General features: G+C 29.4%; 1 protein-coding gene across 1 annotated transcript in view; it reads left to right on the top strand.

Annotated features, from left to right (window-relative positions):
• The first annotated feature begins 1,844 nt into the window (after window positions 1-1,844).
• The window catches only part of LOC116770432 (uncharacterized), a 31,504-nt gene continuing 6,002 nt past the window's right edge, over window positions 1,845-27,346 (top strand). The window contains exons 1-10 of the mRNA XM_032661903.2: window positions 1,845-1,926; window positions 6,875-7,074; window positions 9,183-9,280; window positions 10,701-10,832; window positions 14,973-15,095; window positions 18,058-18,171; window positions 18,319-18,444; window positions 21,232-21,360; window positions 21,768-21,897; window positions 26,399-26,521. Coding sequence (XP_032517794.1) covers window positions 1,923-1,926; window positions 6,875-7,074; window positions 9,183-9,280; window positions 10,701-10,832; window positions 14,973-15,095; window positions 18,058-18,171; window positions 18,319-18,444; window positions 21,232-21,360; window positions 21,768-21,897; window positions 26,399-26,521 — 1,179 coding nt within the window. The 5' untranslated portion in view covers window positions 1,845-1,922. The remainder of the gene's footprint in view (window positions 1,927-6,874; window positions 7,075-9,182; window positions 9,281-10,700; window positions 10,833-14,972; window positions 15,096-18,057; window positions 18,172-18,318; window positions 18,445-21,231; window positions 21,361-21,767; window positions 21,898-26,398; window positions 26,522-27,346) is intronic.

Here is a 27,346-nt window from a genome sequence, read left to right as displayed (position 1 = left end):
TCCGATATGACGATTAATTGATTTATTCTTTGATCGTATTTCTTAATGGTTCATATCATATTCTTATACAAATCTAAATTTTGCAAACTAATGCCAACATTAGATAAAAGTTGTCCATATAACTATAAAAAATCTATTGAAATAAATTAAAAATATTATGCAATTTGTTGCAATTTCAATAAAAGTTTGTTATGATTGAAACAAGGTGCAATCCGATTGCAAAACGGATTGCGAGTGACGTCATAAGTGTATTACGTCATAAGTGTGGAGACGAATTCCTTGCTTAATGATCACAATTTAGGTCAATGGCTCGGATACATTTGTCGTCCTAACTGTTATCATGATATCCAAAACTGGAATACCTAATTAATTTATTGTATTTCATTCAACATAACGGTTTAATAATATTGAATTTATTAATACATTTAAATGATAATAAGCGAGATTCATTTAAAACATAGGTACATTAATTTCGTAGACTACTATGTTAAAAATACTCACTGACTGATAACACGTTCATTGTTATCGATTAATTATTAATAGCAACTAAACCAACCACTCATAATTAAATAAAACTTAAGTGACAGAGGCTCAAACATAAAACCTGTCTGCCCTATTGTATATTTTATTCGGACTTATATCACACGTTCGTTGTAAAGGAAATTAAGATCGAGTAATTGTGATCACAATGAGTAAATCAAGAATCCAGAATATGTTTTTTAATATGAAAGTTAAAAAATATTCCATGGAAGATTTTTTGATATAAAATAATTGTAGCGTAAATTTTCTTTTTACTACATTGTTGCCATTGTTACTTTTTCTTTAGGATTTATTTATTATTCCTTATCAATGAAGTGAGTATCAGTAATTTCAGTCTCATTGGTACGTCAAGTTCTATACTAGAAGGGTTTTTATCGATGACGGGAGTTAGTCTTGAACCTAATATTCGGGCTCATTCAATAACTTACGCTAAACTAACTATAACTCTATTCATTGTCTATACAAAATCATCGAGGTATTTTGTATAAGGCTGGAATCCCAGATCCTCTAGGTCCTTAAAGAAATTCGGAAGCCTTATTTGTATTAAACTACACTAAAAAAAACATCAGACGGAGCTAGGCCCATGATGTTCGCGTCAGATACGATGTACTTCCATGACACCCTTTGTTTATACCCTGAACATACTAAGTAATAAACGGACTTAAGTTATCTAGTTTAGTTTAATCTTTTAAGTGACTTCGAAACACATCTTAATCATACATGTATAAAGTATATCTTACAATATGAGAATTTTACTAATAATATTTTTAATGAAATTTAACCTTAGAAATGAATGATTCATAGTCGTAATACCTATAATTAAGAATTTAAAAATATTACTTATAATAATATTGTAGATATGTAATTGTAAATAAGAAAATTTTTAGGTGTGTGTCTGTCAATATAAATTTTAGAAATGTCTCAATAATAACAATGGTATTTTGTCTATGGATAGCAAGAGACTAAAGACAACACAGACTTTGTGTTCCCAAACATCAAAATGAAACAACGCAAGCAGTGACAACTTAAAAATAACGACTATTGTTGGACTCGTTTATAATATTATCTAACAAACAGCATTCGTCAAATTCTAGAATTTGTATGTTATTTTTGTTATTCTCCAAGTATTATAATTTCAAGTCACTAAATAAACTTAGAATAACTTCAATACAAGTTCAACCCTTGTAATAATACTTTTAAAACAAAAACCAAACTAGACAAACAGAGATAACAATTATTTTTACTTGTATAGTGGAATCATCCACTGGAGCAACCCTAATGAAAATATAATTCAGTACTTCACCTACCCTTGTCGAGGGTAGACGGTTTTGAAGCCTTCGGGAATAAAGTTTGATCTGTGAATTTGAAGTTTCATATCTTAAATGGGTGAGTTAAATCTGTTTGTGTACATCAATTATGCGATCGATAATTTTAATATTTGGAATAAAATATAATTTATTACTTTGTTGATTTAGAACTCACATTTTTATGTCAACAATATTTATAGAAGGATCGCATATAAAACTTAAATTTTATATTAACTTCTTACGTGATTAAAAAAAGGACATGGTTTTTATTTATTCCGTTTTCCATAAAGTGTTTTCACATATATTTTTGATTACAATGAGTGGATTGTATACTAGAATTTGTCCCGTATAATCCAATGAATGAACAAGACGATTGTAAGGAAAACCGCAATAAATATTATCATGGTAATGTTATCATACTGATGTTATGCCAATTATTAATATTTCCTTTTTCATTATGACCGAATTAAATCAGCCTGAGTACATTCCACATAGTTCAGGACTAACTTTGGTTTTCAATTCCATTTGAAAGTTATATCGCTACAATTTTTTTAACCACGAAATATTCGTTTTACAAGACAGCCTTATATTGCAATACTAGTTTAGTATTTTATTTTTTAAGCATTTTGTTTAAAACATTAATTAAATTTTTACGTTTCACATAAAAAAATTTTTTTTTCAAAAAAAATAAATTAAATAATTAAATTGTCATATAAAAGCTGTTTTAATCCTAATTCTTTTGAAATGCATTGTTAGTTGACTGACTACTGTAGAGGGAAACGTTTATGTACACAATATACAATAATAATATTACGAAATACACTTCTTGTTATCATTCATTCAAATTAACTACCAAATAATAAATGTGACAAACGGAGTATAAAATGAAAGACATGCTAAAATTCTTTACATGAAAAAAGACTCCGAATGTTTATTGGAACGTATACCGTAATGATGTAAATGATATCTGAAATATTGGCCCTTATAAATAAAACATTCTGATAGCAATTACTTTCAATATTTATCAATTCATGTTTAAGCGTGTGTTGCCTGATCGGGAACATTTTCTGTATACGCGAAATCTCAGTCGAGTCATTTCAAAAGTAAGTTAAAAAAAAGTCAGCTATGCTTCGATATTGGAAAAAAAGTTTAAAACACGAATTACAATTTAATAACAATACAAGTGATTATTGACATATCGTAGAAATTTACTTAACACGAAGTTTTGTTTATATTTAATTTACATTAATTTTATTTATTCAGTCTTAAAACAAAAATTTTGAATCTATTTTTCTAACGGATACCCGTAATTAATACGATTCTTACAAATGAAAGTCTAAAAGTTATTTCCAACTGTTACGTACTCATGAATATAAAAAAACATAACCACTTCCGATGCCTTTTATATTAAACTGTGTAAAATAAAAGTCGTTTACAGTGCAACTACTTAGCGTAAGACGTGCACCCGAATATGATTAACGAAGTTCCTCAAGACTGTCCCAAATATCTTAAATCACAATTATAAGTACCTTTTACGTAATGATTCATGCGACTTGTTTTCGAACCTAAAGTCATCATATAGCAGCTATGAACATAATAATAGGCTATGATAGAAATGACTTTATTGAGTGGGCATTGTTTCAACAAGATCCAATCGTAGTTCAATAAATTTGACACTTATTTACCTTCACCACCACGAACAGGACCCTGTCAATGCATACGCGAGTATGTTAAATTCCTTTTATTTTTAACATTAATAACTGAATTTCATTCTATTCTCTGATCCTATTATATTTTTCATTCTAATAAATTACAGACACAAACACTGAATTTCATATTTACAACATCTATATCTACATTTTCATCTCGTCTGCCCGCGATCACGCTTGCTGCAAGGTAACCGAAACGGCGGGAATACGTAGTATAAAAAAAAATATAAAACGCGATATTACATACGAAAATATTAGTTTTGTTTAAACATCGACAACGTGGAAATGTTAGATTCTTTTTATTTTAAATGCGTATTTTAAAAATCTGTACATAACAAAAGATTCAGAGATTAGATATGTTGCGGTTGCTTCTGCTTCTTTTAAATAGAAACTCAGCCAGCATAGATTGGAAAAAAAAATTGTTTTCCTTTTGGTTAAAATGAGTCTCTATTATGAATATATATGTTTTGGAATTGAAAATAGAACTAGCTTTCTTCGCCTTTACTTACCACTATGAAAATAGATAAAATATATTTTTGCATCAATTAAGCTATTTGTAAACATAGATAATTAAAACTGGAAATGTTTAGATTTCCAATTTATAAATATTAATTCAGAATGTAATAACTTTAATAAAATATTAGAAAATTCGCTGTAAGATTGCTTGTATCGAGACGTAGTAATCAAATCTAGTTTTTCAACATTAATTATTGCACTTTTTCTCAGAATACAGTTTGTATACTAGCCAACGTAGTTTGCTTGAAGGGATTTCAATTAAATAATTTATATTCGTATAATGTGTTACTATTTAACTTTCCCGTATTTATCACAATCTATATATATGTTTATTTTCTCTTAGGAGCTGTTTTTCAAATATCTCAACTGTCAACGGAAAAAACAACTTTAAGCGTTTCTCACTTAACTTTTAGATAAAACTGATACTTGGGATGTAGCCAAATGGTAAACTATTTCATAAAGGCCCCTCGATGGAAGTCTTGAATTATTATGTATAGGAATTTTAATACTACAATTCTATTCACGGCAATGCTGTGGACCATTCATGTATTTATTTATTTAAAAAATATTTCAAAGTTGTGCATTATTTTAGGTCGTCTTAATATTCAATGCAATTTTATTGTGAATTACCTACTAATGACATTAACTTATACCTAACATAATAGTTATTTGGTCTCGTAAAACGTTAGCTATAAACTAGGTTCAATTTAAAAATTTGGCGAATAAACTTTCCGCGCGCTCAACACGACAGCGGGCTTGTTGCATTGCGGAGTGTTATGCAACATCATATCATGTGATAAAATGTTCAGTAATCTTCCTCTATCTAATGTAACCATTTCAAATAATTATGATTCAATTATATTCACTTATATAAATTTCTATGATAATTAATAATTTCTAATTCATGATTGGTCGCCAGCATTGCTAAAATTTTATCTCAATGCGTTCCAGATGACTCTCCCAGATTGGAGTAATTTAGTAAGATGGGGTAAAGGTACCGAAAAAACTTGCTGGTGGGATGTAGGATACTCCTGGATAGCAATCAATACTGACGTCGTCACGATACAGTTTTAAAAATCATACGGGAAACGGTTAGTCTTTCGGTAGCAAGAGCGCAAAAAGAAATAACCACAAACCAGCGATCAATAGGTTTTGTGAGAGAACTCACTAGAGATACAAAATCAAACGTCAAGCCTTACTCTATCATTAAAGCGGCTTCGGATTGGACTATGATGATGGATACGAATGAGAAGCAATATAAAATCCCAGGCGATATTTGCGCGATGGCCTCCAGACCAGACATATTTTTATATTCGCGAATTTTAAAGCGCGTTGTCATAATAGAACTGACGGTTCCTTGGGAAACCAAAATCGCCAAAGAGCGTGCCATCAAGGTCGACAAGTATTACGAGGTCACTAACAAACTAAATAAGAATAGGTTCGTTGCAAATTTGTACGCGGTAGAAGTAGAAGCGAGAAGTATAACAGTCAAATCTGTCTACAACCAGCTAAAAGACTTGCGCCAGCCAAGAACTAACATCAGTTCATTCTTGGAACGTGCGTCGAAAGCAGCCCTAGGAGGTTCATTTCAAAATTTGGTTAGGTAGAGAGAAGATCTTAGACAGTGGAGGTGAGCGTTTAACGCGCGTTAGATAGGGGCCCCTTAAACCTACACCTGGGTCGCAAGTCCCAGGCACTGTTGAAGCTCCTCTCCCTGCAACGCAATGGACCCGGCACCCGCACGGTGAATCCATGGAATGCTGATAGGTTTCGTCTACACTATATAATGAAACATTTTCAAACTTATTTAACTTTTAATAAGCTATATTTGGTTAAATCAGATCTTTGATGTGTTTAATTCTAATCCATAGAAATTCATACAACTAATTTAAATTGAACAACAATTTAATAAATTACTCAAGTTGCGCATAATCACGTGAGACTGAGTAAACTAGTCCATCACCCATATCTTATTATCTTGTATTTTACTCGAAATCGATCAATGTGCTTCAATTAATTGTCTGTCATATTCAAGACGTGTTCCATAATGCTAAATATAGTATGATGTACTACATAGCTGTATAATTAATTAATATAGAAAATCATGCATTACAATAAATTCAAGTTAGTAAATAATTTGAAAGAAATGAATTATCGTTATGTTAAGATAATAGGGATATAAATTTAAAACCTAATTCAAAATGGTTATTTTAGAAATTAATTAAATTTTATGTAGATATTTTATAAATTAAAAATCTGTAAGTCCATTATTTACTAATCATGTTAAGCAAATTGTTTTTCTTTAAGTACTCGTATGATATTTTTGTTGGTAAACAATTGTTTTACCCAATTTAATCACGGTATAGTATATTCAAAATGATAGCTCAGCGTTTTGACAGTTATGCTTAGTATTTTTTATATAATTAAGAATGATTATCCATAAAATTTCTTACACACTACCGACTACCTACATATACTATGGAAAAGTTAAATGTAGCAACGTTACAAATATAATGATATCTAGTTTGGGACGGATTTTATGTAAATATCTTATACTATTTCAACGTACGTATTGTCAAATATTGTCTAAGTATAATATAGTTACTGCGTACTTCGTTTTTTCTGTTTTAATTTCAAAGTTTTATTGCTTTAGGTGAATTTATAGATTTAGACAAAAACAATTTACAAACTGTAATGTCACATAAATAACGTCTCTCTAGCAAAAAAAAAAACTACTAAGTATTTTAAAATCTATATTTGAGTCTTAATCTAATTCAAGAACATCTGTTTTCTTATCATTAGCAACACCAAAACGACTAAAACCGGATGATAACACCAGTTGCGTGTTCAAATTCCGTAAATGGTGCCGCAGTCGACGCTGTCAGCTGTGGAGGCTGCTGCTTCTCCCCTTCATACCTATCCTGGCTCTGATTGTTCAAACCACCTTCTCCTTAAAGAACAGCCTCACTAATGGCATGGAAGTTGCTGATGTCGAAGAACAGGTGAGATCACAGCTTGAACCTTGAACCACACGAGGTCATTTCCCATTAAGGTAAAAGTTTTACATTTACCTCGCACATTATATTTGAAGGACATAAAACATTAACCGTCACTTCGTATAAAAATGCACTGCTCGTTCCAGAATCTGTGCACCTTAAACCTTATCCACATGCATTTTATTCGTTTAAAAGAGGAAATTATTCAGTATTTCTACTCATTCCTTATATTCTTTCGTCTACACGTGCCACTATTATATGAGAAATGTCAAAGCAATCAAGGTCTAACGTTGAATAAGCGAATAAAAGATAACTATTTCTAAGTAAACACAACTTGTATTTAATAGTCCAAACTTACAAGATGCAATGAAATACACCAGGGAACTTAATGATTGATTACATTCTCTTCAATATAAGTTTTTATCTCGACAACGTTTCTTGCAGACTGGCACGTGTAGTTTATATCTATGGAGCATGTATTGAAAACTTATATATTAGAATATATTTTTTTATAAATAATTTCGGTATAATAAATTATAAATGGAAAATTAAAAAAAAAATTTTCAGAATAAAGCTCTCGTTTGAAGTAAAGAAAGTTATTCCTGCACGTTGGTTTATTTAACGATAAAATTATTTTTTTTATTTACAATAATGATAACCATATTTTATCTTACTGAAAAAGGATCTACGCAAATTTTTAACAGCATGAAGTTTATGGAAAAAAACAATTTCTTTATTATTGAAACGATATAATACGTAGTTTTGATTAAAAAAAATACAAAAACATTACTCAAAATACATACGATATAAGCATTAAGACCGAATGATAAAATAAAAAATTTCTAAGTAGTCCTTCAAAAGTACTTTGAAAATTACGTTCAGCTATACTAGAGACGTGGAAAAATTTGCTACATAATTATCATTGTATTACTTTTTTTTTTAATATTTAACAGCAGAGTTTTTATAACACTGATAAAGACATAGCGGTCATTAATTTGACAAACTTTTGGAAGACGGAAAGTAATTAACAAACATCACGAAACCAAAACATTATTCATTATTCTATGAAACTTAACTCTGAGATATTAAGATGATTGGGATGTTTAAATTATACCGAAATTATTATTTTTTTGTTGATTAACTATTGAAATATAAATATTAAATAAAATTTTTGTTGAATTCTCTTTAAATAAGTATTATCTGACTATCCAAAGTTGAATACGATATATACATACATTGCTACCTTAAATCTATCTGTATTTATAATATTATAATGTCTATTTACTCATCATCGAAACTCTCAAAAAATACAACTTCTAGAAATATATTAATATTTTGTTTGTTTCAAGATTATATTAAATTGGTTTTAAACACCTTTTTAATTATCCAAAGTCACAGCAATACTTGTAGTCACACAGAACGTTCTTATATCAGTATTAATCATCCTATTTTTTACTTCTTCAATATTTCCACTGTCGTGGTCTATGGAGATAAAACAGTAATTATTCGCTGTCAATTCCCTTAACAAACGACAGCGTGACGTTGCATAGATAAATGAAAACACAGATCTTCTAGTGTTCCATACAATTCCTGAATTTTTTATAATCGGGAAAACAATATAAGTATTTTAAATAATTACAAATATCTTATATAAGGCAGCAATTTTGAGGTGACGCTGTTGAATTTCAATACTTTTCAACTGTTTAAATATTTCTGTAAATAACCAAAGAAGTCGCTTAATACTTTGAAATGTTAGTCAATTTAGTCTGTGCCATTAAATAGTTTTGCATCTTGTCAAAGAAAATATTTAAATATAAAAACTATTAATACCAAAGCGCTACCAAGAACCAACCACGAACAATGAACTATTGATGGACATATACTACAACGAAAGTTTTACCATTTTAGTCATTTTAAAAATACTTCAACGTGTCGGTTATATTAACAGCAGAATCTGTGTGTTCAATTATATTTATTGGTAATTATTATTGATCAGAATAAAAATAATATTTATGTAAACATCTCTCTATTAAACTATGTGCAGCTATTCATTTAAAATTCAGTGATCTTTAGGGTTACACTCAGAAAAATCTAATATTGTATATTTGGTACAGGTCAGCAGAGCTACTGAGTTAGGGAAACTGGTGACCAGGTTGCAGCAGGAGAGGTCTGAAGTTGCATTCTTTATATTCACCAATGGAAGTACTCTGAGGTATTAGTCTAATACATTAAGCATTTTCTTTTAACAAGTATCGCTGACGATAAAAACGGATAAAATGTGCTTAAAATTTCATTACTCGAAATAGAGAAAGCATCTTTAATAAATCGCTTTTTTTGTTTTTTCTTTCGAAATAAGCTAACAATCATGAATAAATTTTTAAGCCCAAATATCTCAGATAGAAAAACCTTATTTTAATTTCTACAAAATATGACATTGAAATTCAGATACGACTATATTTTGTTGTAACTTTTGTCTCTATAGCCATTAATAATAATATAATATTATCAGTTTTATAAATGTAAGTATGAACTAGTGAATTTATTACTCTATAGAATTTGTATATTTAAAAAACATAACCAAATATTGTTTTGTTTCAACGATATAATTATTAATTGTATAATCGATGTATATCAGTGAAAATTATATGACAGAGAGGTAACAGTTACGGCGTTTAACGAAAATTACAATGACACGTGTACATACATATGTTCCTGTTATTGCAATCTTCGGAGTAACAATATTTTTTTATGACATAACATACGGAACATACATTGCGTATAGCAAGCATTTTGTCTCTAATGAATATTGGTCGTGTATTTTATAAAAATATCTCGTTATGGATAGGAACTCGAAGTGACATTCTTTTTAACTCTGTTGTTTGTTGTGATAATATGTTTTTTTAAGCGTTTTATCTTAAATATTTTTTTGTTATCAATAACTTTGAATATTATATATAATATTCAAAGATAGAATATAAAAACTATATGTTCATTTATATCGAATAATTCTGATAATTTTGCTTATCATATAAGACGTTATTTATCTAGCTTCATCGTATTAAACAAAATAATAATAAAAAAATTTTTTTTTTTGATTTCAAACTATTTTGTAAAACATTTTTACTATACAATTCATAAACAATCTTCTTTCATTCCATGAATATTCATTCCGTCGCCATAAATGACAGGTTCTCGACATTTCTATATACGAGTATTACTACCAACTCTATCGGATTCGTAACAAACAAACAAAATAATTGATTTGCTTGCATTATTTTCATTATTTTCATACATTCCAATGGCATTATTTTCATACATTTCAATGGTAAAGTATTTTCGTAGAGTCTTCATTTTCATTTTTAAGGCTTAATACGCCTTATAAACGAACATAACTTTACTAGCTAAGAATGTATTAAATTTTTTTGTTTATGGCCTTAAATAAGATAAAAAAAATATATATTATTTTGCTGTCTTTTGGTATTCACCTTATTTATTTTATATGTTAACATAATCTTAAGAATATTGACGATACTTTATTAATAGGAATTAGGAGATTTTTTTTTTGTTCCGTAATAATTTGTTATGCAATAAGTTAAGCACGTAAGTAAAACTAATTTATTCATCATCTCCAGGTCAAATTTAACGCAACGCTTTGCTGGCACGGATAGCGCTATCGAGCAAATGGGAGAATTACCGCCTTTGACCTTCAAAAATAGAGCTGTTATTGACGGACAGGAGTTTGTAAATGAACTCGCTGATCTGAGGTGAGTGGATCCCGTGTATTTACCACGAAGGTACAATCTACCTCACATTTTCCGTTTCACATTTTAGTATAATTGATGTGTATACAGAAGTCTGATTTCCTTTATATATAATGCTGTTTAAATATCGGTTATTAAGAAATATTAATCATCATCAGCTTGATAGCGAGATACAGCAAACGGTCACGAAAATTAACTTTCTATTTGCAGAAAGTAATGGATTGATGGAAACTCTAGTAAATAGTAAGCTTAAGTTACTTTCCACAATTTAAGATTTCCTTTAGAATTAATAAAACAGTTCGATGATCCTATAAATTAATTTAAGAAGTAAATTTTTCACTGGACTCTATTGCCATAGATTTCAATTACAGTACATTCACACAGTAAGATGTAGCGACGGAACAATTAATCTTAGTTTGTATAGAGCGACGTTCAAGGTGTTATATTGGAGACCCACGGGTTGGTTTTTTTAATTCATTAAAATTCATTAATAATTATATACCCAGGCAAATATTAATGGAACAATAAATGATGTATTGCTGAAGCTGACTGAAAGGCTATAGAATCATTGACATGATCAGGCAGCATATCTGTGAATTCTTAAAAGTGACTCTACGCATTCATTTAATCAAAAAAAAAAAATTACGAAGATACGTTTTTCTAATTAAAATATTCATAAAATAAACATTTTAATCAAAGCCGAACGGCGAATTCCGCTCTGTATGTTCATATTAAACTTGAACCAGATTTATTATTGGAATCAAGGAAATTTTTGCCTCAACCGTAATTTTGATTATTTTGAATCCTTCTTAAAATTTGATAACTTGATAGCTTTATTAGAAATCTTTGTGTCATATGTTAATATGTTCCAGTACTTTAGTAGTATGATATAGTACCTTACGAGTTATTTTTAACCAAAATACAATAAAATTTGTCGGTTAAAAGTGTAAATATGGCAAAAAAATTGTCACAATTATTATTATTTTTATGAATTTTTAAGAGTAAACCCCATATTCTTTCATAATTGAATGCTGAAAGAGAACATAAAACATCAAACAAGTCTAATTAAGGAGGCGTGGGCATTCCAGAAATTATCTAAAAAGTATTTATCTTTTTAATAATAGTAAATATAAGCTGTGTCTCCCTATTACCACTTAAAAATAAAATTATAATAGGAGTTTTTTTAAATAATATAAAAAAAGGCTTCCATTGGATCAAAAAGATTTAATAATATTCAACTTTTATAAATGACTTTCTTTTGAAGTAATTTAATTGCAATCAAACAGAACATAATTAAGAAATTCGTTGTTTTTATACTGTTTTATATTTTCCTTTCGAAATTTTAATACAAAAGTGTGTAATAATGTATTTTTGTTTAATCATTACTGTCAGAATTCTAAGATGTGTTCAACAAAAGAAGCTATTGAGACGAAACCTCGTAGCATTCAATAGATTCACCGTGCGGGTGCCGGGTCCATCGCGTTGCAGGGAGAGCAGCTTCAACAGTGCCTGGGACTTGCGACCCAGGTGTAGGTTTAAGGGGTCCCTATCTAGCGCATGTTAAACGCTCGCCTCCACCGTTCAAGCTCCTCTCCCTACCTAACCAAATTTGAAAAGAACCTACTAGGCCTGCCTTCGAATTACGTTCCTAGAATAAATTGATATTTTAATTTTAATTGTCTTTTAGTAGGTTGTAGAAAGAATTAGCCGTTACACCTCTCGCTCAAATTATACTACCCTTGGGGAAATAAAGTTAAAATTGCAAAATAAGGACCAAATTTAACCAACTACTATTTAACATAACAGCTATACAGAAATACCACCCGTATTTCTGGAATAAAACAATTTCATTTACTTTTAATATTATTATTGTTTTTTTAATATTCTATAAAAGTAAATGTCTTTTTAATATGACTTTAATAACGAACCGTGTTAATGCAGTCAGTTGAATTCATATAAATGGCATATGGTATTCTTCTAATGCGTTTTGTCTAGCCGCGCCTGCACGCAAATGTGTTTGCGATAGTTATAACTTCATAAAATACAGCTGAATTGCCCTACTAATGACTACATTTACAATTCACTCCATTTGACGGATCATGTTGGAGGCAAACAGTTCTATAACAGGAAACTAGTTGAGCGTCATAAGTCAATTATATTAATCAATATTACAGAATTATCAAAGCCTGTATTGCATTCGAATGTCTGAATTAATTTTTGTAATTTCATTTAACAAATATGTATACCCATAGCTTGAGATCAATTGCAAAGGCTATAATTTGGGAACTTACCAAAAAAATCTTACTTCAAGCGGTTTTGCTTATTAGCTTGTAATAGCTACGTAAATGTAAAATATTCGTAGAAAAATCTGACAAAAATATTATTAACTAGTAATATCCACTAAAATAAGAAAAATTACACGACTTTTTTTTTCAGAAATGAAGTATACGATCTTTGAAATGGATATAATAGTATAGTACACAGAACTAGTTTTCACCTCATTGAGTTATTTAGTATAAAGCAGTTAATTCACACGTATTTTTATAAACCGATATAAAATTATACAATAGAAATATAGTTTGTATCCCCTAAACCTACCCCCAGGGCCCTGAAATGACCTACTTGTGGCCCCCACCTGCTTTCTCAATGTAAATTAGATACAGCGACGTACGATTTAACTGGCACTTCGCTATATTAATGCCGTGTGTCAGTGGGGTTTACTTAAAAGAAATCTCAAATGAATTTTTGTTTTTGTCACATGTTTTAGATTGCGTAAAATTTATATACCTGTTATATTAAGAACAATGAATTGAGTTAATTCATTTTTTTAATTCACACTTATCAATTATTTTGGATTACCTTATAACATGTTTATGAACACTGTTTCGACAAAAAATATATATTAATAGGATAGTCACAAATAAAATAGAGTACTCTATCTGTTGGTCACAAAAAGAGATCTTCATTAAGTTGAAAAATATTTTATATAATTTTGATGTTTTGTAAGCGTAACATCAAACTTTACAACCAATACAGACCTCGGTCTAAGTGCTGTACCCTCGTTAAGACTAAAGAAACAAAAAGATTTTTAATCACGTTTATTCAGTAACAATTATTTACTGTTGATTAATTCACTATAGATCTTCAAACTCTTGTTATCAATTTAAACATTGTTATATTTCTAAAAAATATGAAGGCAAGGCGCAGTGGCAATTACTTTTATAGGGAAATTAACATAACGTTATTCATTAATATGTTATTGAAGGGTGCATGTAATTTAAGCTAACATAAGCTTTGGGTGCGGTACGAGCAATTCATTAAAAGTATAACTCAAAAAATTGGTGAAACCAATACATTAGCTTCTGTTAATTGTTACATAATTTGAATATGATATAGTATCGTAGAGATGATTGATTGACTTATTATTAATAGGCACTATTAATAATAATAATATTTACCTTCAAGCCACTTGCAAGTTGCAACCGTTTATAAGTTTATGTGTAGGTTAAAAGAGATGCATTTGTTGAATTAATAATGTTTGATTGATATTTTTATATAAGGAGATCCGTATTACCTTTCGCATTCTAAATTTAAATGTATACTTTTTTGCTCGTCTCTTTCTTTATCTTTATATTAGATGCATTCGCGAAAACATAAAATTTATATAATGAGATCTAAGATTTTCGCGAGTTTTATTCATTTAAATGAAATTAGTATTATTCGGATATACTCGTCGGATACCTCGTCTGCCCGTGATCACGGTTGCTGCAAAGTAACCGAAACGTCGGGATTATGTTGTTTTTAAATAATAAAATTCGCGTAGTAAATCCGAATAATACTAGTTTCATTTAAATAAAATTTATATCCATAACTAAAACACACATTCTTACAATATGAGCATTAAGTCGTTCCATCCATAAATTTCAAACAAAACACAGTAAAACTTCAGTGTTTAGTGCATTGTGACATTACATAAGAATTTGTAAATTTTTTTTTTTTTAGTATTCCTTATTTAAAAATAATAAATATTTTAATAATATTCAACATATTTGAAAAGGAAATATAATTGTTTTACTGTATAAATATTTAGAGCCAAATACCTAAATATGTGCAATAAAAGGTTAAAATATTTTTTTCATACAGAGCAAAAATAAATTCCGGGACGTCGATGACGGAGGTTGTGGAGTGGTATACGAACGCCAACGCCGCACTCCTCACACACCTCACCAAGGAAATCAAGGACACTGATAGCAGTACCATATGGAGGTAGGACCAGCTGTGAAATAAAACTTTTCTCTCGGCTTACATCATTTTCCCAATTCCTGTACGTCGATATTATCATTATTCAAACATAATATATGTATTTTTATATATTTTTGAGGCCTTCTAATTCATTATCTCATAATTAACGTAATTTATTGTCCACGTTGAATTCTGAGTCAGTTTGGAAGTTGTTTATCGAATCAATTTCATTGGACGAATCCATTGCCTTGGTGATTATTATCATAGTAAGAGGTGTTTGTTCCTCATCTCAATATCAGTGGCTAGATACTTAGTCAAACACAATCATCCATTATTCATAAACTATACAATTTTCTTTACTACAATGGACTCCATACATTCTAAAGTTTTCACATATCTTATTTATAGAACGCTTTCTGTGAATTGAATTCTTAAAGACCTTATTATGCTAGTAATTTTCAAATTTATTTTTCATATTAACGTATGCATTTTATGAGATGGAAGAGTTTAAAATGGATAACTTTCATAATGATTTCATATATTTTATTAAGTTCTGAAGTAGTTATTAATATTCCCAATAAAACATTAATCTCAATGTCATTACTTGAATCATAAAAATGAAATAAAAACTTGATGTCAACATATAAAGAAACGAATGTTTTGTTTTAGTGGGCTGTAAAAATAATTACATTGTAATAAATTTTATGTTTTTCTGTTAAAATTGTGTTAAATAGAAAATCAACATCTTGTAGCGCGAAATTTATATTTTTAAGATATCTGTCATGGGACTTGAAGATTTTGAGGTACAAACAAACGTGTTTGTATATATAAATTACAAGCTAGACTCATTGTTTTTTTATTTCATTGCATGAACTGAATGTATGTAGGTATATAAAACAACAAAAGCTATAAAAAGCAAATTAATCCAGTCTCATCTACATATTTATATTCCCTCAAATGCTTTTTTTATAATTAAGTAAGACTAAATGTGAATTTACCATTTGTCTCTTTATTTTTCTGTTTACCCTCGATGTCTTTGAGTCTTTGGAATGACTAAATCGATTTTAACGACCGTCAAACTGGTGTTAAAGGAATTTTTAGAGAAATACGCAGATGATATTTAACCAAGAAAAAAACAGTGTTTCGTAATAAAAATTCGACTTCGAGAATATAACGAGAATCCAATACTAAGAAACTTTGATATAAGTTAACTTATCTGTATACATTTAAACCAATCAGTTAAGTTTCTGATATAATTTTCCAACCCGTCACCTATTAAGGTTGAATTGACCTGACCTGCATGAATTTCAAGATGCAATCATGGCGTCCGGAAGAAAGTGGGTCGACGTAGTGACTTCCTTTGAACACACTTAATTAGATACTCATTTATTTGTTTCAATAACATTATTGGCGCAGTCTCAATGCTTTGATATCATGTTTGTTATTAACCGAGTTCATATAAAAGCTTCTGTGTTCGGCTATTCTGTAAGTGTGTTAGTAAATCCGCTTTATATTAAATTGTAGGGTTCGGATTTAGATTGGAGTTTTTTGCTATAAAGAGATACAGGAACGGTCTTCTCTGACAACGGTATAAATTTATCATCAATTTCGATTAACAAATTTCATATTTTGAAGCTGATTAAACTGTTTTTTTATAAAATATATATAAATAAATATTAAATAAATCAGCTAGATCATAATTTTATTGTACATTTTATATATTTTCATTCATTTATAATTACATTTCCATAGCTTCGTTTAAGTTGCCGTTAACATAAAGTGATTTTTATATGCTGTTTATTCCAGTGTTACTTTGGTCCTTGACAAAACCTTGGCATGTTGCCAATTTTATTTAATTAGTTCTGGTAGCCGTTCCATACTAAGGAAGAGTAATATCAAAGCTCGGTAGTTTAAAAGTGAAACATAATTATATATTAACATATATCAAGTTTATTGCAAATGTAACATAGTAGTTATAGAGTGGTGGAATTATTTTAAACTAAATCAAATTAAAACAGACAAGAGAGATGTATGTAATATATATGTATATAATTTTTTGCATATAAGAGGGACTTATTTCAAATGTCCCTCAATTAATTAATTCGTACATATGACTCAAGCCATGTACATCATAAACCGTATCTTCAACAATGAACCCACCCCATGACACATAACAATAAAAAAGTCAATTTATGAGTCACAGTTCTTCACCATAGTGAGGATCAAACAACGCACAACGTTTATTGGATAAGTCACTTGGATTTAATTTCATTAGGTTATATGTGAGATGCGCACGCGCCGAGGTGCCAGTAATATGAAAAATCCCATTACTTTTTATAAATTTTCTTAATACTTTTCATCTATTTTAACATAAATCACTGAATAGCGTCATAATAGTACTATTATTGAAATGTTATTTCTATACGTGATATAAAGTACTGAAGAAATTTTCATACAATTTCGTATTACGTTGCTCTTTAATATTATTTACTCTTATATTACTAACTACGAATTAATATGTTTTGGATGAGTGTGTGATTAAATGTATATAAAATGGAATATAACTATTAAATAAATACAGAGCTCACGTTACAAATATATAAATATATATAAATATATATATATATTTATATATTAAAGTAGAAAAAACTTACTGAATATATTTCTAACACTCTTCTATTCGCTGTAACTTTTGTCTAACCGGCACGGTGTTTGATTACATTGATGCATTCCTAATTGTGGATACTAAGAACTCGTAGCCCAAATTATAGAGAATAATATTTATGGACATTATATATTAATATTTGTATAGAAAAAGTGTCAGTCTTAAACTTTAATCAAAATAATTTCACAGCCATTTGAATTCTAAAAGGACGTAAAAATAATTTGTTATTCATTGACAGAAATAACAGAATGTTACATTTAGAAAAATGTAATAATATCATTATATTTTTAATTAATTTTAAGAAAAAATTTTTGTCTACAGATATTTGGTTGGTTTTAAAAATTTGCTTCGGAGTGTTGAATGTAAGGGCATCGCTTCTGTGTTGGGCATAAATTACTTCGCGAGGGGTTTTCTACAGCCACGAGCACATGAAAAGTAAATATATAAGTATATTATTTTCATTATAAATTATAATAAAAACTATTATATATGTAATGATCTTTTAAATGGTTGAAATTTTTCAGATTTTTTTTTTACTTAATTAGAATAAAATATTATACAATATGTATGTTTTATTTGTAGATATATAAGCCACATGGTTTTAGGAAGGGATCTTCTTGACAATACTTTGAATCTGGTGCCATCCCTCATTCCGCTCCTCATAGACATAAAAGAGGACAGTCCAGAGTACCAGGTTCTAGAGAAGAAGTAAGTATTGTTAATATGATATATTTTTTTATAGATTAAAACTTTTCTATACAATTTAATGTAAGCAAATCATTTTAAAGAAATGTTTTACTACTTTAAATAGAACTTTTCACTGCAATGATCTTTAGGTATAATATTTTAGCACGTTAAAGCTATCAGTATAATATACGTATAAGTGTTCGATTAACAATAGTCCGATTCAAATAAATTTTTCATAATAAAATTCTGTTTAATCCTTCATGAATAAAAAAATATAAAACTATATCGAAAACATTTTTTACTTCTGGTTTATATTGAACTATCCTTGATATTAGTACTATTTAATCCAGATTTATATTCATTCGTAATTTTGTTTAGATAAATCTTGAGAGTTACATTAGTAAACGATATATGGGATCGAAGTTTGTTGGCTTGATACAGTTCAGATGACAGTGAAATTTAGTTATGAAAATTTTGTTTTCCATAAAAAGACAGTGGAAGAAAGTTTAGGCTGTGTTTGGTAAATATTTTGTCTTAAAACTTATAAGTCATACGCTTTGGCTAAAAGTCTGCTATGACCAAACGTCTCCCATTAGTTCTAAACCAGTCTCAGATGGTTTTGATGACTGGAACTGTGAATGTTATGGCTACTTAGTGACCACTTAAAGCAAAAATACATTTACTCTTATTCTTTTTCTCCGTAGTTTGGTAAGCAGAAAAAGTTTATTTATTTTATACTTACCTTCAGCTGAACTCTTAAAAAATATCTATCGACGTGCTAACTTCGTGAAAAACTTTTACGATTACGATTTAATTTACGAGGGACTAAGTGAAGGTTGCCAAAAAGATTTTAATATAACCATCTAGAAAAAGTCAGTTAAACTAAACCTAAATAAATTTCCTTATAACTTGATCGCAGATAATAACTGTTCTCAGATTTCCTCGAAATACGATAACTCAATAAGTATGAAAATCAACAGAGAAAACAACATTTTGCAATAATTCCATCCGTAAAACATAATATAGCTGTTTCGAATTTCAACAAAATTGAAATCCGACCGAGCAATGTTTTGATCAAATCATCTAATTTAATTTTGTAACTCAACAACCTAAAGTCATCACTTACACAAAATGAAAATCAAATACCTTGCAACTGAAGTATTCGCTTTGCCTCTAAACCAAATGTTCTTTCACCCGACCTGGTTATAATATTTATCCCATAGGTTAATATTAGTATGACGTTCGTCTTCATTCTTAAAAAAGTATTCTTATATGTTGTGTATAATTGTGATCAGAATTCACTTTGTCTAATCTACATTTATAAAGTTGTACATTTATACATAGAAAAAATTTTGACACCTACAAAGCACGTACCTTACTTCATGGATTTGTTCCTCTTATTAAACTGATTTTATGAAAAGTATTAATAATATACATGATGATATTTGTAATAGTAAGACGCAAAATTATTTTCTTAAAATTCGTCTTCATTTTCTATAACCATTTTTTTTGTAGTAATAACTTTAAAATTGTTTGCAATGGCATCATTCAACCTCTCTCAATTGAATTAATTTCGTCCAACCTTCTTGTGATATTTGGAAATATAAAGATAGGCAACAATTATGATATTTTTTGTAGTTTTGTTACTCTCATATAAGAGGAATATGCAATCCATATATTTTTGTGCCACAAACAGGTACCATAGTTTTATTCAAACAACAAAAATATTAATAGAGACATCCGAAAACTAAAATGATTTATGAAATTTCTGTCAGTCGGTTTGCGATATAATACCGTCAAAAATGTATTTAGGAAAGGTCTTTACAAGTCATCACAACGTCACCATTTATGATTTATATTTGAATAAGTTGTTCAGAAAAAAAATACACCAAAATATGAAAAATAGTATTATCATTTGAATACTTGTATATGGAATGCAACCACTTAAGATTTATTTTGAACTGTCAGTGAGGCTTGAGCTTTTAACTTGGATATTACACAACTGCTTACCCAATTTCATAATGCAGCTAAACTGAAAAGTTACAAATGTTCTTTGTATTCTATTTTCTGCTTTAAAAAAGTATTATTCCTTCATATTATACCAGTCTATCAATTTCTTTAAGCACAAAAACTAATAAGAACTAACGTATTTTTTTTAAATATATAATTAAGATGAACAACGCGCTAGGACTTTGCTATGATTTAGACTGAAGGTTTGTTAGGAAAAATATTATTAAATCAAGGTGAAGCTATTTCTATTTTTTCCACCGCATTTCTTCGATCTGGGTAGGAATACAAACAAATTAATTCAGAGCACGGAGACAACTCCACAAATATAATGTAAACAACCGAACTGAATTCGCTGCAAAGAAATATTAAAATGGCATTAATATTTATGGTCAAATCACCTTTCATTTCCTTTTTTGTTTAAATTCTATAAATACAACCTTAAATAAATACTCTCATCATGACAAACAAAACCTTGAACCAACGAATTTCAAAGCTTCGATTTTGAAACACATTACAGTAGAAAAATTACATTTAGTATAAAATATTTTAAGACAAATTCAATACTTAATAATCAATATTTTAGAAGGCCAGTTCTTCGAAAGTTACCTCTTTCTTATTTTAAGATAAAAATAGTTAAACCTAACAGACCATGCAAAGGAATTTTGTCAAAAACTAAAGTAATCAACAAAACGATATTAAAATCACGTTATTAATCAATTATGGCGTGCTATTACAATTTGACTTCAAGAGTTTTTGTATTTCTTAAGTTTATTATAAGGACAAATTTGTTTTTCTCAGGAATCAACGAATTGTTGATAACAAGCCCCACGCTGGTAGTGTCGGCGAGGCAATAGAATACTTCGACCAAACCGCGACTTTGCTCGGAAAATTAAGAGCTGTTCAGAAGCAATTAAGAGAATACATACGGTAATATATTTTATCATATCTGTAGTAATAGAATTAAAGTATTACATCGTTATCATAAATCAGATTAAAGATTTTCAATCCTCAGATCAACATCAATATTCCTTTAAGGTATTCTTATCGTAATTTAGTTTTCTTCGTAATAATTTTACTGTACATTATTTAAAATAAATAACGAGTTAAAAGAAATAAATAGAAAAGAAAATTTAAATGATAATATGCATATAGTCCAACTATTTTGTATACGGTATATATAATTTATATACTGTGTGTCACAATAATATAAAATAAGAGTCACCATTAGGAATCTAAGGTACGACTACTGAAAATATATCCCTATAGCATTATAGTACACAAACAACTCAATTCATATATTATGTTAATACACTAACTAATGCAAATGTTTCCAGTGAGGGCGTCAATGAAAGTCTCCGAGAAGCTCGCCGCAGTGAGGCTATATGTGGTGGTATATTGGTGCTAGTGTGCGTTGTCTCACCTATCATTATAGCATTGGTGAGGAATGCCGTCAATACTATACAGGTAAATTATATATGTGTGTTTCCGTGATTGTAACGTTATCACATCAAATCTAAACTATTAAATGGGCTTTTTTATGCTACACACACAGGCACAATCTTATTAATAACTAAACTCGCAATGACTAAAATTAGGATATTAGAAAATATTTAAATTATAATGCATTTAGAAATGTTTTTAGTAAAAACCAATGATGAAAACAACTTACATACTTACATTCAGAGTCACAGTTCGCGAAATTGACCACGTCATTGACGGACACTAGTACATACTGACGGATACGGATATTGAAACTTCACTACAAGGACGAAAACTACGTCCCAAAAGTTAATTTATTCACTTAACCCAGATCTTCATTTAAGTTCAATGTCACGGACACGCAACATCTCGATCGAGATCCGATATCATTTTCTTATTCAACGTATGATTACGAGGGAATACCAGCACGGTGAATATCACGAACTATAAATAACACCCACGTGCTCAATAGTAAACGTAACATTAAATATACGTAATTGTATTGCAGTGAATAATTACTGTATAAGGAAACTGCTCAACATATTTTCCAATTAACAATTCCCTATCGCAGAACATGGCTTGGATAAAACCGATGTTCTGATATATAATATTTTATCAATGTCTTTGACAGTTCCAGAATTAAGCTAATACAAATAAAATTTTTAGACACTAAATATTTGGAGCGTTTATTAATTAACATTGCACTTATGATAATAATTAGTGTGCGTCTTAACTAAATGAAAACTTTTTTTTTTAATTTCAACGTAACGTGTCAAGTAAAGGAGGAAAATCGTCACTTTATTGTGTGCATGCTGTAATTACACATTAGTAGGATGTAATATATCTTTAACTTTAACGTTACAGATACGTACATATATTATTTTTTTATTTGATTGTATTAAGGTATTTATTATTATTATTCATAATTTACGTTTAATATATTTTCCAAAAATGATCGACTACTTATTTATTTTATTTACATTTAATCATACCCAGAGGGTCTTTGGGTGGGCATCAGGTTACCAACTGGATAATACTGAGTGAAACTCGTCTGCTATTAATAAGAACAAAACTTGAAATATATCTTTAATACATTATCACATCACTGGATTTTTTTTAATGTGCCAAAGATGGCAAACGAGCAGACGATCCATCTGAGAATGAGTGGTCACAATTGCCCATGGACTTTTTTGACATAGACGGTGTAAAAACACATTGCCGGCCTGGAAAGGCATATAGGTGATGTGAATACCATGCTACCCTACTACGGTGAGTAAGATGGTAAAATTGTGAAGTAGCTATATCAAATGATATTTCAGAAGATTCCCCATAGAACAGACCTCAAAACACATAGGATCGTTGAGAATACCAACTTGTTGACGTTGTGTGGAGTCAAGCTGAAGAAGTTTTGACTGCGGAGCAGTGAATGAGAAGTGAGCCCATTACTCCATGTGGGGACGAACATGTTCTTCGTATGATAAAAGCAGGGGTTCTAATGTCAAGTAACGCCTTGCTATACTCGGTAACCCTGTCTCGTTAACGTTAATTTAGCCCCATCCTCAAAATTACTCTAAATTCGTCCTTCGTTGTCCATATCATCCCCGAGAATCTTTATTCTCCTGCTGATCTCAATAAGAGTGCATGTTGAAAAAAGTATAAAATAGTTGAAATAGGTCTTTTAAACCAAACCCAACTTTGAAGCACACGTCTTTATGACAATGCAGAACCTGAAGACAGCCTTACATTTTCTTTTGACCTTACAACTATGAGTCCTGTAAAGTCATATATACTAAATACGAGCCAGGCCACCTTAATCTACACGCTACCGAAGAATATACAGATCCCGGGTCTTTTTGATCAAGTCCGTTAAGGCAATGACATTAAAAGATTTCCTTAAAAACAAGCATTCCCCAGTCCTATCCAAAAAGTTGTACTCATGTCTCTATCCGGGGTAATAAAGGTACGATGTCTCACCAGAATTAATCCTTGACCTCATTTGAGTTCATTATCTCAGACAAGCAAGGTCTCGATCGAGATGCAATATACGTAATCTGTATAACTTTATCAGTTTATAATTCCGAGAAAAACCATGCACAGCGAATATTACAAAATAAAAATTCTATGAACAAGCACAATTGCATTCGTAACTTTGAGTACGAATAACTGTATGAGAGAGAATAATTACAATCCGACGGAATTATTCATAGTTTTTCCATTTATAATGCCCTAAAGTAAAACAATGAGGCTGACTAAAAACGGGTTTCTATTAAAATTATATCAACGCAGTTAAGCTCCAATTATTGTGATAACGATATTAAAAAAAATATTTGAACATAAAAAGGAAGTGCAATTTAACTTAGTGAAAAGGACAAAGTGATGATGAAAAAATTTTATAATTTTCTTATTTAACTTGAAACATAATTCTATCATCAAAATTATAAATAATTAAAATAGCAACACACAACTCATGCTTTTTGGTTTGTAAAAGAACAATATGCTATGATTAGCAATGTTTCCAAAATTTTACAAAGTCGGTAAATGATTCCAAAAAGTACCAAATATAAAAACTTTTCCGAATTTTTGTGCCTAAATAATAATTAATTGAACTATTTAAGAACATGCTATTACAAAATTATGGGATGAAGTTTAAACTTTTAAGTGTTGCCATAGATTATTTTCACTATTATAGAAACAAATTTATTGTTGCTCTATCCAAAAACTATGTAGTGTATTTTTATAAATATTCACTCTAACTTTGAAACGGACATTAAAGTGTTAATGTTATTTTCATTTTAAGAGATCGAGAGTTTAATTTCGAAATAGACTATACGATGACTTTTGACTTTTTGACTTGACTTAAATTATTTAATTTTTATTAATTCACTTCAGATACACATATTACACTTATATGTTATTAAAAATTCAACGCTACTTTTTCTATTTGTTGCGATCAGGTAGAATAAAAAAAGTAGGAGTAGTAGTTTAATGTACATATTTTTAAATTAAGAATGCTTATTGTTCATGAAAGCTACGTCGATCACAAAAAAATATGACATACTTAAGAAATAATACAGAAACTCTATGAATAAATTTTATTTCACAACCTTTTAAATATTAAAACAATTCATAAAAAAAACAACTTAAAGATAAGCAATAAATAAAATAATAATAATTAAATTTATTAAGTCTTTTAGTTATTTGTAGAAGTTTACAAAAAATACTAGATGCACGTCCATTTTCACTAAAACAATGTATTTATATAAAATTAATTAAAAGTTATTTACTACTATATTTTTAAAAATATATAGAGAGCTTATAACTTGACTGTGTAAAATTACAATAAATAGACAATACATAACAGTCTTTGTATAAGGAATGCTTTATGGAATCCAACATGCTGATCGCCGAAGATATCCCAGACTTTTGGCTTCTATAAACTTCAACTGAATCGCTTTTTTTTCTGAAATTAAAAAAAAATATTTATTTTTTGTGATATCAAAGATTTTAACATTAATATTATGTTTAACTGTCTAAACTATAGGTACTCGCAAACTAATACTCGAAAATTATAAGAAATGTACAATAGATTATTAAAAGTACCAAAAATATTAAATTACCAACCATCTCAACACAAATTACTCCCTTCCTGATAGTCCCTGAAGGACAAAGTCCCGATTTTATGGCGGAGCGTTTAGTTCTTGACACCTCACTGTACAACGAATTCGTTTCATGCCCGTCTTTCAGAACCCGGTCATTATACAACCGAAGCGACATGCAACTTGCGTTCAATATGATCGCGAGACACAAAATGACTAGTAATATTGACCTCATCTTACGAGCTCTGCCGTAGCACTACTGGCCAAAGGCTATTGGGGACACTTTTATAATAGCTACACGTGAATCATACCAACATTATTCTACGCACCGATTTTCATGAATTTTTTTCTACGGGATGTTTCGGGTTCGATTCGCTTATCGAATTGTATTTAATTTTTAAAAAACGTCATTTTATTTGTGTTTCTATACAATGAAATAAAATGATGCAACATCGACACATCGTATAAACCAATCTGACACAAGACAAAGCCAAGAATATTTCTCAACATAATTTACTTTAAATAACATACAGGACTCGACTCGGTTCCCAGATATTATATGTCATACTTGTGATCACTATTGATAGTCATATAGGATGTAAGCAAGTTTAAAGAAATTTAATTAAACACAACTAATATTCCAATTATGAAAATTCCTTATATTAAAAAAAATTATTTTCAAATTTTTTGACAATTATCGGATTAAATCAAACACGATTCGAGAACTTAACTGAGATTTTTCCAAGCGTGACTCAATATTAGTTCATAAAAAAATATATATTATTCAATTACTTCATTTAAAAAAATATATATGTCACATATAATAAATAACTATGGTTTGGTAAACATAAGCCTCGAAGAAATATTTTAATATCATTTCTATGTTTTAGATATACGCCCGCAACCTGTCAGAGAAAGCAAGGGAATTGGAATATGAAAAGGAATTGAGTGATTCTCTGCTTTACCAAATGCTGCCAGCCAGCGTTGCCAAACAGCTGAAGCAAACGCAACAGGTTTACTATAATCCTATAATGACCTTTTTTGTCCTTTCAATGAAATTTGTGCTTTTAACATCGATAAACACATAATTATATAGACGAATACAGACGAATTTGTCGTGAAGAAAGTTTATTGTCATAGCAGTGTCTTCAATTATAAAAAAATGTGGTCAGACATTTTTCAATACCGTGTAATTGAATCATAATATTTTATGACTTCCCGAAACTTAGGTTGGGAATGAAGTAATTTTTTCAGAGTTTTATATTTAGTTGGAAACGAAATGAGTTCTCACTTTGCAAGCTTTCTCTAACAAATTGAAGAGGGTTGGAAGATATATAATTAATATTTCGCATTAGGTACTATTACTTTAATACATATTTTTTTATATTTAATGGTTAAAGTGGTTTAATATTGAAATTATTAAAAACATGTTTAATTCTACGTCAAAGCTATTATGGTAGAAACAAAACATCGCAGAATATTTTTGTCTAAAAACATGTTATGACTGTTCATTGTTGTTATTTATTTAATATTTCTAAAGTCCAAACAATGAAATTTTCAAACAAATAGTAAACATCTTCGAACACAGAAATTTATTACTCCCTTTAACTTTAGCCTTTAGTTCTTTTTTAATAATATACGTATGATTATAATACTAGGGAAGGTATAAATATATATATGCACTCCATCCTTATGTGACATAGGATGTTAGTGAGACTAAACCATCCTACATATATATATATTTAGAGCATCCGAGTTTCATTCACTTGTTTGATCCAAGTTTATTATGTAGCTAATACGTCTTCTATATTACTCAATCAAGTTTGTTAGTTTGTGTG

This window comes from Danaus plexippus (assembly GCF_018135715.1).
Source record: "Danaus plexippus chromosome 13 unlocalized genomic scaffold, MEX_DaPlex mxdp_15, whole genome shotgun sequence".
NCBI classification, from domain to species: Eukaryota; Metazoa; Arthropoda; class Insecta; order Lepidoptera; family Nymphalidae; genus Danaus; species Danaus plexippus.
Note: the sequence above shows the minus strand (reverse complement) of the source record. Positions and strands in the feature narration are given on the sequence as shown.